Source organism: Ischnura elegans, chromosome 1 (assembly GCF_921293095.1).
Source record: "Ischnura elegans chromosome 1, ioIscEleg1.1, whole genome shotgun sequence".
Lineage (NCBI taxonomy): Eukaryota > Metazoa > Arthropoda > Insecta > Odonata > Coenagrionidae > Ischnura > Ischnura elegans.
Genome location: NC_060246.1, coordinates 15,469,464 through 15,484,906, shown reverse-complemented (window position 1 = coordinate 15,484,906; position 15,443 = coordinate 15,469,464). Strand labels below are relative to the sequence as shown.

The window sequence follows — 15,443 nt, the reverse complement described above, 5'->3', positions numbered from 1 at the left end:
CTGCAATCATTCAAGTGTAAGTACCCTTGTCAGCTTTCCTGGCCTTGTAGCCTCCTCCGCTCCCGTCTTACCCTCTCCCCACCTCACACAGGCATTCCACTCCCTGTTGTGGATGCATCGGATTTCTTCCCATCAGCGAATTCTCCCTCAACCACCCACCCCTCTCCTGTCCCACCGGCCTTTTCCTGCACAGACGTGCATTTAAGCACCAGATGGAGGAACGACAATGGAGACTGGCAGAGGAGAGAGGAATGCTGAGAGAGGGGTCGTTGGCCACCAAGCAGAGTATGGCCATGTAATGAAGGGCGAATAGAGACCATTTTTCCAGCAGCTCTGGACTTTACTTACCCTAATCCCTGCCAAATCTGTCTAATCGAACAAATAGGGATCACCCAAGGTTAATTATAACCAAGAAAAGGAGGAAAGTTGCTTCTGCTTGATGAGGAATAATTTAGTTGCATTTTTGTGACCATAATATGAGGAGTATCCAATGTTTTCATCAGTAGGGGCCAGAGAGCAAGCCACTATGTTGAGACAAAACTGAATCGAAGGGGTCTTGGAACTGCCTTAATGAAAGATTGAGAAGCACAATATATTACGTTCGTCTTGTCAATTGCTTCAATAAAAAAATATTCATGCCCAAATATGCTCAGAGAGATTATTCCAATTTATAATATATTTTCGCCCCAAAATTACCCAGGTTGTATTGGCCAAAGCTAGGTCAGGGAATGGAAAGACTTCCCAACACTGGGAATATCATTGCTAATAACTAATCTTGTTCCTCCTTGTTCCAGTATTGCACTGCAGTTCTTTTTGCATACATTGCTGAGTACAGTGAAAAACCATTCAAATTTATGTGTGGTATATTTTTCAGGATGATAAAGCACTATCAAAAAATGATCAAGGACTTGATACTACAGCAAATCGATGCAGGGGCTCAACGGAGAATCGCTGGTAGTGTGGATGACCCTGCAACCTTAGCTGGTCCATTAAAAATGTGTGAAAAGGTCCTCAAGAGAATAAAAAGATTTAATGTGAGTAGTTGCTGAAGTGATATATCATTGTCACGGAAAAGTATTGTATATTTAACATTCTGCTAATTATTTTCAGGAGAAAATAATATACATAAGCACCCTTTGCAACAAATCCCTGAGGCATAGCCATTGGTTGGAGATGAAGGGAATTACAGGATTGGATTTGCGTCCCAATTCCGGAACAACCTTGAGGAAAATTTTGAAGCTCAATATTGGTCCATATATTGAAAAGTCAGGCTGTTCTTTCTATTGTTTATCCTAGCAATAATAATTCTGTAATTATGTACATGTCTAGTGAGAGATGGAAATGCTTAAGTTTGCCTATCCCTAGCACTATTTAAGCTCACCTGAATGGTTGTACATGACATATCTCTTACGTTATGCCTTTAAAACATTCCATTTAACCCTAGTTGTGAAAATTCTCAGAATATTTCCTCTTTTCTCTGTAAATTTAGGCCCTCCCCTTGCTCTCAAACAAGATTCAATGAGTCAATCTTGAAACTTCAAACCTTTGAAAATTAAATAGAATGCTTTGAAGGCATTAAATACCTGTAATCTTATGTGCTCAGATTGAATTATGCGTGGTACAGGCTAGCTGCTGATATTGTGTCAGCAACTTGTGCGCTGAAAAAAATGAAGATGATGCCACATGTTTGGATTGTCCTTGCCATGAATTAGGCCTAAGAATAACATGCCATAGAAAGGAAACTGATTTTCTTTCTGACTAATTGTGGCATTGTAAACTTTGTGGGGTACTTTTTCCCTCAATACTTCATAGTTTTGGAGGTGTTTCATTGTACTGTTTTTACATTGATCAATCATGAAATATCCTGTGAGATATGCATCACTTGGTGCAAATGTGTTGATTGGGAAACGGACAGTCAAGGAGTTCCATCTTCCTTTAGGCCGGATTATATACAAAATTAACATTAGATTATCCTTGTAGAACAATTTGCGTGAGGTTATAGTACCCATAGGTCAATGGCAGGGTTCAGTGATAATATTGGCAAGGAACAATTTCAAATTAGTGCAAAAATTAACATGGGGCTTGGTCGATTTTGAAGTAATAGGTAAAGTTCTATGGCAATTTGGAATGGACTGTTTCCTATTTATTGTTTTTCATTCACTTTGCAGCTGTGTTTTGTTAGGTATAACCATGGTAGCAGAGACCTCCGAAAGAAAAATAATGTGTTTATTGAATTGAGAAGTAAACTTCTCAAAGAAATTGATGCAGTTAAGAAACAGCTTAACTCAATATCAATTCCTCATATGCGGCTGTTTACTGTCATAGATTGCAGGAGAATGATATGTAGGAGGCGGAAAATCCACAGAAATATTTTTCTATGAACACTCAACGAAGTTGTGAAGCTATTTTGTTCTATATAAATCTAATTTTTATTCTTTGCTATTTTTTTCTATGAAACAGTCTTTATTGTGTTGAAACTGTTGTATTTAGGTATATTGGTCACTAGACCCGCTTTTTGCAAAGTATGTAGTAGGATATTGAAACCAAGCGAATATCTATTTATAATCAAAATGAAAAAGTGTTCTCCTCACCATGGTTAGATCCCTTTGTGATTGCATGACCCTTCAGGGACCAAGTGGATATCAATTGTTTTTTTAAAATTTATCTGTTGTAAAGTAAGCCCCTAGAAAAATTACTAAATAACTATGCATAGTGATTATATTTAGTTGTGCGGAATGATTTTATATAGTTCTCTATAATCACTATTTATTATTCTACAGCTATCTGGAACATGTACAATACATTTCTTTATGTTCTCTTTAATAATTTTCTAAAATGCTGTATATTATTTTTATTATTACTTATAAGTATTTTCTTTATGATTGAGTTATTCCTTAGGCTTTAACATGTGTTTTTTTTCAGAATGCAGCTGATCAGCCTAGGTGCTTCCGAAGAGGCCAAACTCTTGGAGGAATATCATCAAACACAGGAGGAAGTGGAAGCTGCTACTTATCAAGTTGCTGAGGACGAGTTAGGAAATCTTAATTACTTCATTGGCTGTAGCTACTTAGTCTTAATTTCACTGTTGTAATGAGGAAAGGCTGTAAACTCATTCTCTATCCAAAAATTATGTCTCAACATCTGGTATCTATGAGTGTCAGTGGGAGGGAAGTGAAATGTGATTGATTGGGTGGAATGAGTGACACCCAAAACGTACTGTGGAATGTGGTATCAAAATGGCACAATGACACACCCAACTATGGTAAATTTGATTTATTTAGCCAGCCAGCCAAACTAGCTGCATGCTAGAATTTTGTTGAAAAATCTGTAAAAGGTCCCTTTTGCCTCCCATATGTGCATAGAGGTAGTTCTAGCAGCGAGAGAGAGCAGCATCGGTTGAAGTCGAGTGATGTACTCTGACTGCCTACTATTTACGCAAAAAAGTCATTAAAAAAATTAACAAACGGAAACATAATTAGGAACGAAATGAGAGTGGAAATTTGCTCTGCAGCACAATGCCAACATCAAAAATGATTTTTTAAAGGTATTAACAGTAGTCAACTTGACTGGCTTCAAGACTGCTTTGAACCTTTGCACACTGAACTGTTGGCGGCACACCTTGACTACATTTTCACAATCTTAGTGGCATTTATTCTAAATAAATGCATATATTTATTTATTGACAAACGATATGTAAGATGGGTTATAGCGGGGAATTGAAATATATGTATTTGCATAATAGGGTGGTTTCCTATTTTTTTAAATAGCCTAAATGGAATTATTACTCCTGGAGTATATATTTCAATCTTTTAGATTTTTAAATGACAATATCTATTTTTTGCAATTAAATAAAAAGTGAAAATTTTCAAGTGCGTGAAAGCGCCGATACGATGGCACTAGCAGGTATCACTTGGCTTAATAAGTATTATTAATACCCTATCAAGCGAAGGAAACTTTCCGACCATAGGCAATTTTAATAAGTGATTGTTAAAAAATGTTTCCTTGAGCTCTGTGCCTCATGCATGCATTGTTAATCTCAGATGATGCAAAACTCCTGACTACTCGTATAGCATCTGGGTCCCTCTGACGTCACGTGGCCGCCAGGCTGCCAATCTGGCTTTTTTCAAATGAGGTTAAAATTGACCATCAGCATTCGTCTAAATTGGGATTTCTAAAACCAAATAATTTTTATACATATTATGAATACACTAATGGTGGGTAACGAATCGCAATCAATGCCTTTCGTTTTTTTTGATGAAGGAAACTACCCCATTGAGACGAAGTTGTTGTAGTGGTTTACGTTTTGCAATATTGGTTCCAGAGATTCCCAGCTGCCTTGCCAGTTTCAGGAAGGTTTTTCATAAATATCTCTCTTATTTTATCATGAACTTATACTTTCACTTACATAATTAGATTCGTCGCAAAATTTTGCTAATGACCGCTGTCTCAACAACGTCTTGCCACAAACAGCTTCGCCAGCTCACAAAAATGGTATTTCTCCATCAGAGCCCATTTTAAATTATCCTAATTTTTCGGTCAAATATCTCAAAAACGGCATATGGGAATCCCTCTCTATTTGGATCATTGAAAGTGTGTCATTCAACGAATATGTGACCAAAGTTTCATGAAATTCTTTTTACTTTTATGGAGGTGCTCTAACTACCTTAAGTTACTAGCCATCCTCTTCTGTTTAACTTTGGTCTGTCATTTATGTATTTGTTTTTTCTTCCTTTAGAGAGCTGGGAGTGGCAGTATTGGAAGGGCTGGATGATTTGCAGGTTGATTTGGACAATCATATCCAGAAAATGCAAATTATAAGTGGCTCAGCCTTTGCCAAACCATATGCTTGTAAGTTAACAATTTGAATTCAACATATGTACTAGATAGGGACCTCTCACCTTTTTGGTGGGCCAGGTGATTCTGCCCTTCTACAATATTCAGGTAGAATATTTGGTCAAAGAATAAGTGCTAATATTTTACACTTTTTTTCATTTCTCCATATCTTGCTATTGCTTCGTCCATAGCAGTGCAATACAGAGAGGAATACTTATTACCAATGCCCTCAAATTTTCCATATCCCTGACCAGTTCCTTTACTTCCCCTGTGTACTTTTTCCCTGTATTCTTTTTTATGTGGCTCAAGTACTTGGCCTTCCTCGGGAGAATTTTCCATCAGTTCTCCCCTACTCTCTGTTTCTCACATTATTGCTGAGTTTTATGACGAACAGAATTCCTGAATTTTGGTGAATAAATGGGTGGATTTTGTTGTAAAAAAGTGGTAATTAATGAAATTTCTGTAAAAAATGTTCTTTCAGAAATAATTTAAATCATATCAAAGCATTCACAGTTGGTGATTTTTATGCAAATTTGTGTCTAATATTAAAGCAAAGGACATTAAGGCTTACTTAGGAAGTACAATATACAACCATATATAATTATTATACAATTCTTTATAACATACTTAAGAAGATATCTGGGACATTATTAAATGTACAAGATCACTGGGTAAATAAAATAATAATAATTGAAAATAAAGATGTCGAACGTAGTATCTAATATATAAATTAATATATCCTGAACCCCTTTTTCATAGATTTATACAAAGAGTGGACTGAAAAGTTGTTTTTAATGAATGAGAACATCGACTTGTGGAAAAAAGTCCAGTCCCTGTGGCTATACCTGCTCCCTGTGTTCTCTTTGGCAGAAACTCCAGAATCACTGAAAAAGGAGAAACCATTATTCAAGGTAGGTCAGAGATAATTTAGATGTAGCTGTAAGTATACACTTTACTTCAGTTTTTGGGTATGCAGAACTTCATGAATGATACTATCACACCAAGCAGCTATGTGGTTGTAGCATTGATAATTTTGTTTTGCTTACACAGCAGCTATTTATCATTACACCTCTTCTTGAGAGCAAGAGAGCTAGATTCCTTGTGGAAATTTGTGAAAAGTCATGTTGTACATTCGGAGGAAAGTTGTTTTATTGAAAAGACAAAATGATGAATCTTAGTTTATCAAAAAAATATCTGTTATTTCCTTTTTCAGGAATGTTTTATCCAAGAATTCATCAAATGATGTTTGTAACTCAAAGCTTATTCATTGTTTGTGTGAACTAAAAATATCTTTAGCAAAACTGGATGTGTCTAGTATAATGTGATGATTTTGTAACCAATAATGAATCGGAGAACGCATGCTGCTCTTGCCATCTTGTATAAATCAACAGTGACTTAGTACATAGGCATACTAGAAATGAGATTGTCTTCTTTTGGATGCCTCTGGAAGCCAAACTGTGCAAGGGCGAGGCTTTTTAACAGCTCCTATGGCCACCATTTTGTCAGGGTGACATAAAAAGTCAAGTTTGCAAAATTCTAGAAAACCTTCAGTTTAGTACTTAGCAGTTTAGAGTTCTGCACAAAGTATCCTAGACTGTATATCATTTCACTTCATTCTTTACCTTTACTTTCAATGAGTGAGCTGAGTTCAAAAGGGCTGTCTCACAATTTATTTTGGTTCCAGTTCTTTTTGACATTGATTAAGGTTCCAAGCTTAAGAACCAGTGTAGCCAAGCAAACCAAACCGACCCATTCCCAGTATGGAGCCTCCTTATGCCAAAAAGAGCTGCTAAGTGTGCATTAATTACCCGTAAATGTGTGCAAGTTTGAGCTCTTACTGTTTTGTTGTATGTCTATTGTTGAATCTATTGGCCATTTCCATCTCAAATCACATAGTACCCCATTTGAGATTTTTAGAGCTAGATTTTATACGGTTTTTATTGGTACGTTTAAAAGAGTTATGTTAAAAAATAAATCAATGTGTGTGAACATGTATATTAGGGCGGATTGGAAAAATTGATTTTTTTTATATCAATATGGCCCAGTGAAAAAAAGTTGTGGGACTGATTAAAAAATAAGGTCTGAAAAATTTGAGACCTCTAGGTGAACCCCTGACTCTCGCTCAAATGCAATTTAGGGGGGAGGGTCAAAATTCGATAAATTTAATATTTTATGTTCATTCCCTCTCTTCTAGGACCAAAATTTTGAGCATTTTGACGTATGTGACACCAGTTAGCCACAAAATGCCAAATTTGAGTCCGCATCCCCGAAGAAAATATTCCAATGCCCACGCAGCGTCATGGATACAAGAGCGGCAGGCCGCTCCCGTCCCCTCCCCACTCACTTCTCCCCCTCCCAAGCCTCAAATACAGCAAAATTGAAGGCAAAATTAATTTTTGCCGACTTCATGAAGAAGACACCAGGATCATCAACGGATGAAGAGCAAGTAAGCAGAAGAAGGCAAGCTGTGGGTGGTTCGGAAAGTTTAAGAGAAGAACCGGTAGCCACAGCATTGTAAGGAATGGAGAAGCAGCAATCTCAGAGATTAAGGCAGCCAAGAACCTCATTTGCATATTCAAGAACCTTGCGAATTCAGAGGGTTATCTGCCTCAGCAGGTTTTTAATTGTGATGAGATGGGTCTCTTTTGGAAGAAGATACCGAGGCAAACTTCCATTACAGGAGAAGAGAAGGCATTGCCAGGCCAAAAGCAATTGAAAGACCGTCACACGTTGTTGTTTTGTGCAAATTGTGGCTATTTGAAAATTAAACCGCTGCTCGTTTACCATTCAGACAATCCATGAGCCTTCAAGAAGTATAAAGTCCAGAAAAGCAGGCTAAATGTCATGTGGAGGTCCAACAGTAAGGCTTGGGTGATATGTTACCTTTTTATAGAATGTATCAATGAAGTGTTTGTTCCATATGTTAAAAAATATATAACACCACTCCTTTGCTGCAGCCCATGGATCAGCAGGTCATTTCAAATTTTAGAAAGGGCTAAACTAAAAATCTCTTCGAGCACTTCTTTGAGGTAACTGAAGGAACCTCTCAGAGAATTTTGGGAAGACCACCTACACATCATTGCCTGCCTCCAGATGATCTACAAGGCATGGGAGGAGGTCACCAAAAGAACCCTTATTTTTGCATGGAAGAAGCTTTGCCCAGACAGTATTGTTGAACTCAACTCTAAGGAGTTTGGGCAAGTGCCTGCTGAGCTGGCAGTCTACGAGATTGTCTCTCTGACCAAAATTATGGTGCTAGAGGTGGACAGCAACGACATCGATGAGCTAGTGGAAGAGCATAGCAAAGAACTGACCACCGAATAGGTTATGGAGCTGTATTCTTTGTCACAGCGAGAAGTTGGGGAGAGGATTTCGTCAGGGGAGGAGGAGATAACAGCCTCAGCAGAGCCAGTGAAATAAGGGAGATGCTGAAGGCATGGGAAACTGTTACATCGTACGTTGAGAAGCATCACCCTAAAAAGGCAGTAGCTATGAGGGCTGCAAATTTATTTAACGATAATACTGTGTCTCATTTTTGCAAAATTTTGAAGCATAGGCAAAAACAAATCTCTCTAGACAACTTTACTGTAAAAAAGGATGTATTATCGATCGAAAAAAAATCGATTTTTCTGATCCGATTATACAAATGATTTAATTTTTGAGGTTAGAAGTAGCTAAGAAAGCAGTTTTACCTATCCAAGAGGTAAAATCTACACGCAGCATGTCAATGTTTCATTTCATGTACACACGACAATTGGGCTAGATGGATTTGAAAAAAATCGATTTTTCCGATCAGCCCTAATGCTTATTTTTGATTTTATGCCTCCCTCCTTGCCACTTCATTTTAATTGGCTATTATTAACCTTAAGTGTCATTTTTTTGCATACAAATTTTGTTCCTCTTTCTATGTGCATGATTGCTTTTCCGTTTTATTCCTGTTGTAGGCAGCTGATTCATTTGTGAAGAATGTCATCAGAGAAGTGTCAAATACCCCGAATGTCATTAAATATGCTGGTCAGTTGCAGTTGCTGAAAGACAGTCAAGTTGTGTATGAAACCCTCTGCAACATTTTGGCAGGCATGAATAAATACATTGAGGAAGCATGCCTGTCGTTTCCAAGGTAATATTACATTAATATTACCATTTTTATACATCACCAAAGTCATCAAGAACAGGCTGTTGAATACCTTGAAATCTGGGAATTATTTTTTTATTTTTAGAATCTGGATATTGCTGTGACTTATTTTTGAATTTCTGCACTAAGTCAGAAATTTTTTTAAAAAGCACTTTCCTGACATACTTTTTATGATTTAAATCAACTGATAAGGTAACAATGACATAAGTCATCTGATTAACAAGGAAGATGATTTTTGTTATCAAGTAAATTCATATTTTTAGAAGACACTGTGAAACCACTGCGTAATAAATCTCCTTATGGTCAACTTTCAGGAAAATTAAGTCGTTGCGTGGTCCCAGACCCTTCCCATACATAATGCATGGAAAAAAATATGTAATTAACTGCTATAATTACAAAACCGCTCTATAATGGTGTCTGCAATAAGGCTCCAGTTAAGAAAACGACTTACCTATAACAAAGTTTTTCAGTTAGAAATTTTTTTACCATTTGTTACCTACAATTTCAATTTCAAATCCCACAGCTTCCTAATATTTTCTCTTTATTGTGACTTATAGCCATGTTTTTATTCATCTTATTGGGTTTTGTCATAAGCTGTGCAGTTGCGCAGATCAGAAAAATTGCTTAGTTTTAGGTACAACTGACTCTAAAAAAGGTCTAGGTCCCTGTGACGTCACGTGGAGTGACATGGGTGCCAATCTGGCCTTTTTCAAATGAGGTTAAAATCGATCATTAACATTTGTTATTAATGGAATTTCTAAAACCAAACAATTTGTATAATATGAATACACCAATGGTGGGTAACAAATCGCAATCAATGCCTTTTGTTTTCTATGGTGAAGGAAACTACCCTATTCTTAAATGAGCTAAACCTTTTTAAACTAAATACTGTTTTTCTCATTCTTTTGAGATATTTTTTAACTTCGACGTTGTGGTTCCATGAGTGATTTTTTTAGAACAAATCTCTTAAATTTATTTTTTTCTGGGATTATTATGCAGTAATGAATAACATTACTTGTATCTTTGGAGTGTACTCTTTGCTGTATTAAAGTAGCATTGATAAATTCCATCAGTAATGCTTTTGTTAGTTAGCTGCCATAATTTTGCATTTTCACTATGTTGGGATTAATACCCTCTGAAAATATTTATCTCAGATATTAGTCATGTTTCAAAAAAAATATTCAATGGTTTCCAGGGAAAAGAAAGTTAGTTTTCCGATTTGCCTGTTTGTGCAGCTTATCAGAGGCAGGAACACCATCGTGGCCTAGGATGCCCTCTAATTCACCATTTTTCAGATTATCATGTATAACAAACCTGGTAGGAGGCGACAGTGTGTTATGAAGAATTTAGTCATTCTTTGTCCCACAAAATTCATCATTTTAAGGCTAAGAATGAATAATCTGAGGATTACAGCATGATCAGTGAACCCCAACAGCACACATTTGGATATACATAATGTATTTATATTGTATTTTCATGGGTCACATACATATTTATTTTTGTTATGTATAACATGTGTAATACATATGTATTATTGGATGTATTTCCTTTGTAATCATACATATGTAAAAGTGGTACGTGTTACACGATAAATACATTTGTATTTTTGAAATTTGAATACTTATGTAAATGTGGTCAAAAATACAAATGTAAATATCGTGTAACACTTGCTACTTTTACATATGTATGAATACAGAGGAAATACATATGTAAATGTGGTCAAAAATACACAAAATATACATTATGTATATTTCCTGTAATTTTTGAGAGGTGGATTTTCGTGGCGTCTAGTAAAATGTTCAGAAACATTTCTGCAGAAATAATATGTTCACTGCAAACGCCAGATTTCCTCATTTCAATGATCATTCATCCATTCGAATTTATACCCAGGAAGCTTAAAAATAAATCATATACTGATCGATGTGAGCAAGGGTAGTATGGCGACCATATTTATGTTAATTTGTAAATGCACGCGAAATACAGACGTATTACATATGTAAAATTCAGTTTCCATCCGCGAAATATACACATGGAAAATGGTTCACAATACATGAAAAATACAAAAAATAGTTCTTGCACAGCGCAAAAGTAAAAGCGAAGTTTAATTTTTTAAACAATATTTTAAATTAACTGTTTAAACAAAAAAATTAAATTCTCAATTCTGTCGCAACAAGCTAGGGAAGTGAGTGGGAGTGATAATCTCGTTAACAGTTAGCTCGGCATTTCGTTCGAGACTACGAGAACGTCAAGAACGTGCTGTAGGAGGAACTCCGGCTACTGATGTATAGTTAATTTTATATTTGTTTGTATTATTATACGTATTGGAAGAATTGACATAGTGTTTTAATCCTCGATAACCGGTGCGTGTGGATGGTGCGCTCAAACCGAAGCTATGTTTTGCTGGAAATGTGCTTCAATCCCGCACGTTATTGCGATTCGTGCAAGCCAGCTCCAACAGTTTCCTGTCACTGGATAATTAAGGTAAGGTATGATTTATCTTTTATTATATTGTACGCATAAATAGACTACATTAATTATGTTATTTGAGTATATTTGGATACAACTACCACATTGACCACATTGCGCCAATAGAGGTAATTATTTTGTTTATGTTTGGCTATTGTTTTCCTTTTTTGTTGAGTTATGTATCGAGGAGACTGGTGTCCATTGAAGTTATATGGTAAAACATAGTAATGTCAATCTTGTACGTATAAATTAATAGATTATGCGTCGTATAGTAATTCCGTGCTTCGCGGCTGAAGTTACATTTTTTCTTCTCTTAATTAAGAGCAGAAAAAATTGTTTAAAGGAATGTTTTCGTTCACGTGTAAGTTGTTTTATCGCTGTTTATTACCACAACCTACTGTATTGTAGTTCTTGCATTCCTAGTTATCCTATGCTTTAGTCATAACATCTTTGACCTTAGACTTATCAGCGTAGCCTTGTCACTAATAGATTCCTCGAGGTTCCGAGCGGTTTTGCCCTCTACTTCTAATTATTTAACGAGCAAGAAGTATTGGTCGTGTAATATCGGTTCCCTTAAAGCAAAATGTAATATTTCTTTCATCTTGAAATGCAGTCAATCAAGGTGCATTTCGTCATTATTATTAACACAAGATAAATACGTAATTTTCATGCGAAAGTTTGTCATTATATGTAAGAAAGAGGTGCGTATGGGCCAAATTAATTAATTATAATTTTATTTTCATGCTCTTTCGCGCATACCCAGGAGGCGACGATGTAAATAGCTTGGCCTGGACAAGAGGAGAATGGATTACGGAAAAGACGACGAAGCAAAGCCAGAAGACCAGGTGGAATTGTTAATACCGAGGTAAGGTTTGAGGGAAAAATTTTTTTTTATCCATGATGGAGAGGTTTCTTAAAGTTAAGCCTGAAATTATCGGTTATGTATGAAATTTATTTGTTTGAAAATTTGATATCACAAGTTTATATTTTTTCAGTGTGAATCATCCGATACTAAATCATGGTACTAATAAATTAGTATAATGTACTAAATAAGCATACCAATGGATTCACGTTTTCCCTAGTTAATTTATATTTAAAAGTAGTCATATGATCTTTTCTCATATTTCTCATTCTTCTTAAGAGAAAGGCTATTAATTTTGTAAAATGAAAGCATATCCCCAAAATATATGATTTCTCAAAGGACAATGTCTATCAATGACAATCTGTGCTAGCTGGGACCTCGACATAATTGGTAAATGAAAAGATTTAAAACTTATGTCTGGAACCTAGCAGAGAAGCCAAACTTTCATTTGCATTCAGAATACAGAATTAGTACTAAAATTACAGACTTCACAGAATTCAAATTGAAAGGCCTTGAGCTCCTATTCAGATCTTACAAAAAGATATATTTTTGCATGACTTTTAAACTTGACTTCTTCTTTTCTCCTTTCAGAAAGTGGTTAATTGTGCAGAGTTGGTTTCCTGAATTCAGGTTTCTTCTTGTGCAATGGGTTACAACGCTTGTTCCATGCTAACATTTTTTTCTATTTTCCAACTCAAACCATTGTTTGTACTTGATTTATCTTTGTGCCATTTTTTTAAACTAAGTTTCACCTACTGTTTGCTGGCCCTTAATGCTTGTTAGCAATATTCATGGCCACACTTGTTATTTGTGTGTATTATTTTATTTTTCTCTTTGAATAAATGTTTTATTATCTGTATGTTCTGGTTTCCTTATATTTATTCATCCGTTTGATCCATATTGATATTAAGTGGATGTGGGTCAGAAAATCAATATGTATAATTCGTGTACGAGGGCCTGCAGATACATATGTATATTACATGTAAGGATATTCAGATTTCCAATTTGTAATACGCATGTATACATACATCCTGAGGGACTTTTGAGCCACTTTTACGTGAAATATACAGACGTAATACGATTGTATTCCTTTGTATACATATGTATAAATCATGTATGGGTATTCAGATTTCCAATTTGTAATACGCACGAATACATACATCTATAGGGACTTTTGAACCACTTCTACGTGAAATATACCGATGTAATACGATCGTATTCCATCTTATACATATGTATTTGGGCACGTATTTTTTGTGTATTATTGATGTAATACAAATGCCGTGTTATCTGGGAAGGGATATTATCTCCAGAGTTATTGATAAATATTCAAGTAAAGCAAAAACAGAACTTCTTTCTCTGTCAAAGAACACATATAAAAGACAGATACAAAAGAAAAATGAAAAGTTAGGATGGGTATGGCAATTGAGGTTTAATCCTTCAATTACAAAAAGTGCCTCGTATAGCTACATGAGGCACTTTTTGTAGTTGAAGCCTTCAACATTATGAAATGAAATTACATTAATGACCTTGGTGTTTCAGATTTTTTTTCATATCCAATGAAGAAGTTATGATTGTCTTGACTCATGCCAATGACCTAACAGGTATAAAAAAATACCTCGGCAAATGCTTTGCTGGGATTTATGATTTGAATGTTGATGATAGTTTGAATATTGTTTCAATGATAAGTGCAGAAGGAGAGGAGGTTCCATTGAAGACCATCATCAAGGTTAAAGATTTTGGGAATCGAACTGATAAGTGGATGCTGCAGGTAAAGATATTATTTTTTTCTATGCAACCATTTACATATGAGTATAATTGAAACAATTTCATTTGTGTATAAACATGTTTAATTACAGTGAAAGAAATCCAAAATATTCCTTCAAACATTGTTCATTTGTAAGGATACCTTTTCCCTTTGTAATGCTTGCTAACAGTAATGTGTTAATCCTTACTCCAATGCTCACTCATTTTCTTCATACAACACACGTTTTATCATTTCCCAACATATTTAGGTAAAGTATTGGTTCACTTGCATGAATTATCAAAATTGATACCCTTAACCTCATTTAGTTTTCCTATTTCTCTCTCCATCATATTGAAAATTATGCCAAGTATCATTGATATAGAGAAAAGATTTCCATTATGTTGGCACTAAAAATTATCGTGCATAAAAAGTAGCATGGAAAGGACAACTCAAATTACTAATTTCGATTAAAAAGTCTACAGAAAAGAAGAGATACAATTTTATTAACTCAGCACCTCTTACCCGGTAGGTATCGACGGCCATAATTACGATGGAAAAGTCTTCAATTGAATCATTGGCATAGAGGTAGATGAAGTGCCTTACCCGGACAGAAACCTGAGAAGAATTTAATTAGATCATTATTTAGTTTTTTCTTTCTATCTTCCACGCTAATATTTAATTCCGTTTATGGCACGTGTATTTCTAGCACTTAAACTAAAAAATCGTTTTTCTATATCAGCATTTCAAAGCATCATTTTAAATATGGTAAATAATGAAGCCCGAAAACTATAGAAGGCCAACGTATTGTAGTATAATTTTCAAGAGTTCATGAAAGTCAACCAACATTGCAAAATTTTAAATCTACACGATATTTAGAAGACAGTGAGCCTGAAACTCGACCTTCATGTTAACAATAAATTTGAGGTCAAAGTTGAACAAATTTAGCAAAAAATGACCATTCACGATTTTTTCTGAAAATTGCCAAATTTATCCTCGTGCAGTGATTTCATGAATAGTTTTATTGACAAAACTTTTATACCGTCTTAATTAACAGTTCTTTTTCTTCCATTTGAAGGGTTTTCTAAGTTTTTTTTCATCATCAACCATAGATATATAAGAAAATGGCATAGCCTGTTTTCAGCCAATTTTTTTTTGGTAACATAGAGAAAAAGTAGATACTTCCGCTGACTTCTGCCGAATGACTTACACCACGTCGTTCTACGAAGCTTCTGAATTGTGAATCTAAAGTAAAATCCTGCACCAACTTGCTACCCCAAATTTTGCATCCTATTTTGAGCCAACTCCGGTTCTGGCCGGTTGCGGCGGAGAGTACGGCAACACTGCAAGCGTGTGGATGCGATATGGCCACATTTACTTTTATATCTGGATAATAGATACAG

At 35.4% G+C, this 15,443-nt stretch overlaps 1 protein-coding gene across 1 annotated transcript in view; it reads left to right on the top strand.

The window, feature by feature from the left end:
* The window catches only part of LOC124154384 (dynein axonemal heavy chain 12-like), a 242,984-nt gene that overhangs the window by 49,683 nt on the left and 177,858 nt on the right, over positions 1-15,443 (top strand). The window contains exons 15-21 of the mRNA XM_046528076.1: positions 875-1,034; positions 1,111-1,265; positions 2,923-3,030; positions 4,736-4,848; positions 5,593-5,744; positions 8,778-8,953; positions 13,839-14,067. Of these exons, the coding sequence (XP_046384032.1) occupies positions 875-1,034; positions 1,111-1,265; positions 2,923-3,030; positions 4,736-4,848; positions 5,593-5,744; positions 8,778-8,953; positions 13,839-14,067 (1,093 nt within the window). The remainder of the gene's footprint in view (positions 1-874; positions 1,035-1,110; positions 1,266-2,922; positions 3,031-4,735; positions 4,849-5,592; positions 5,745-8,777; positions 8,954-13,838; positions 14,068-15,443) is intronic.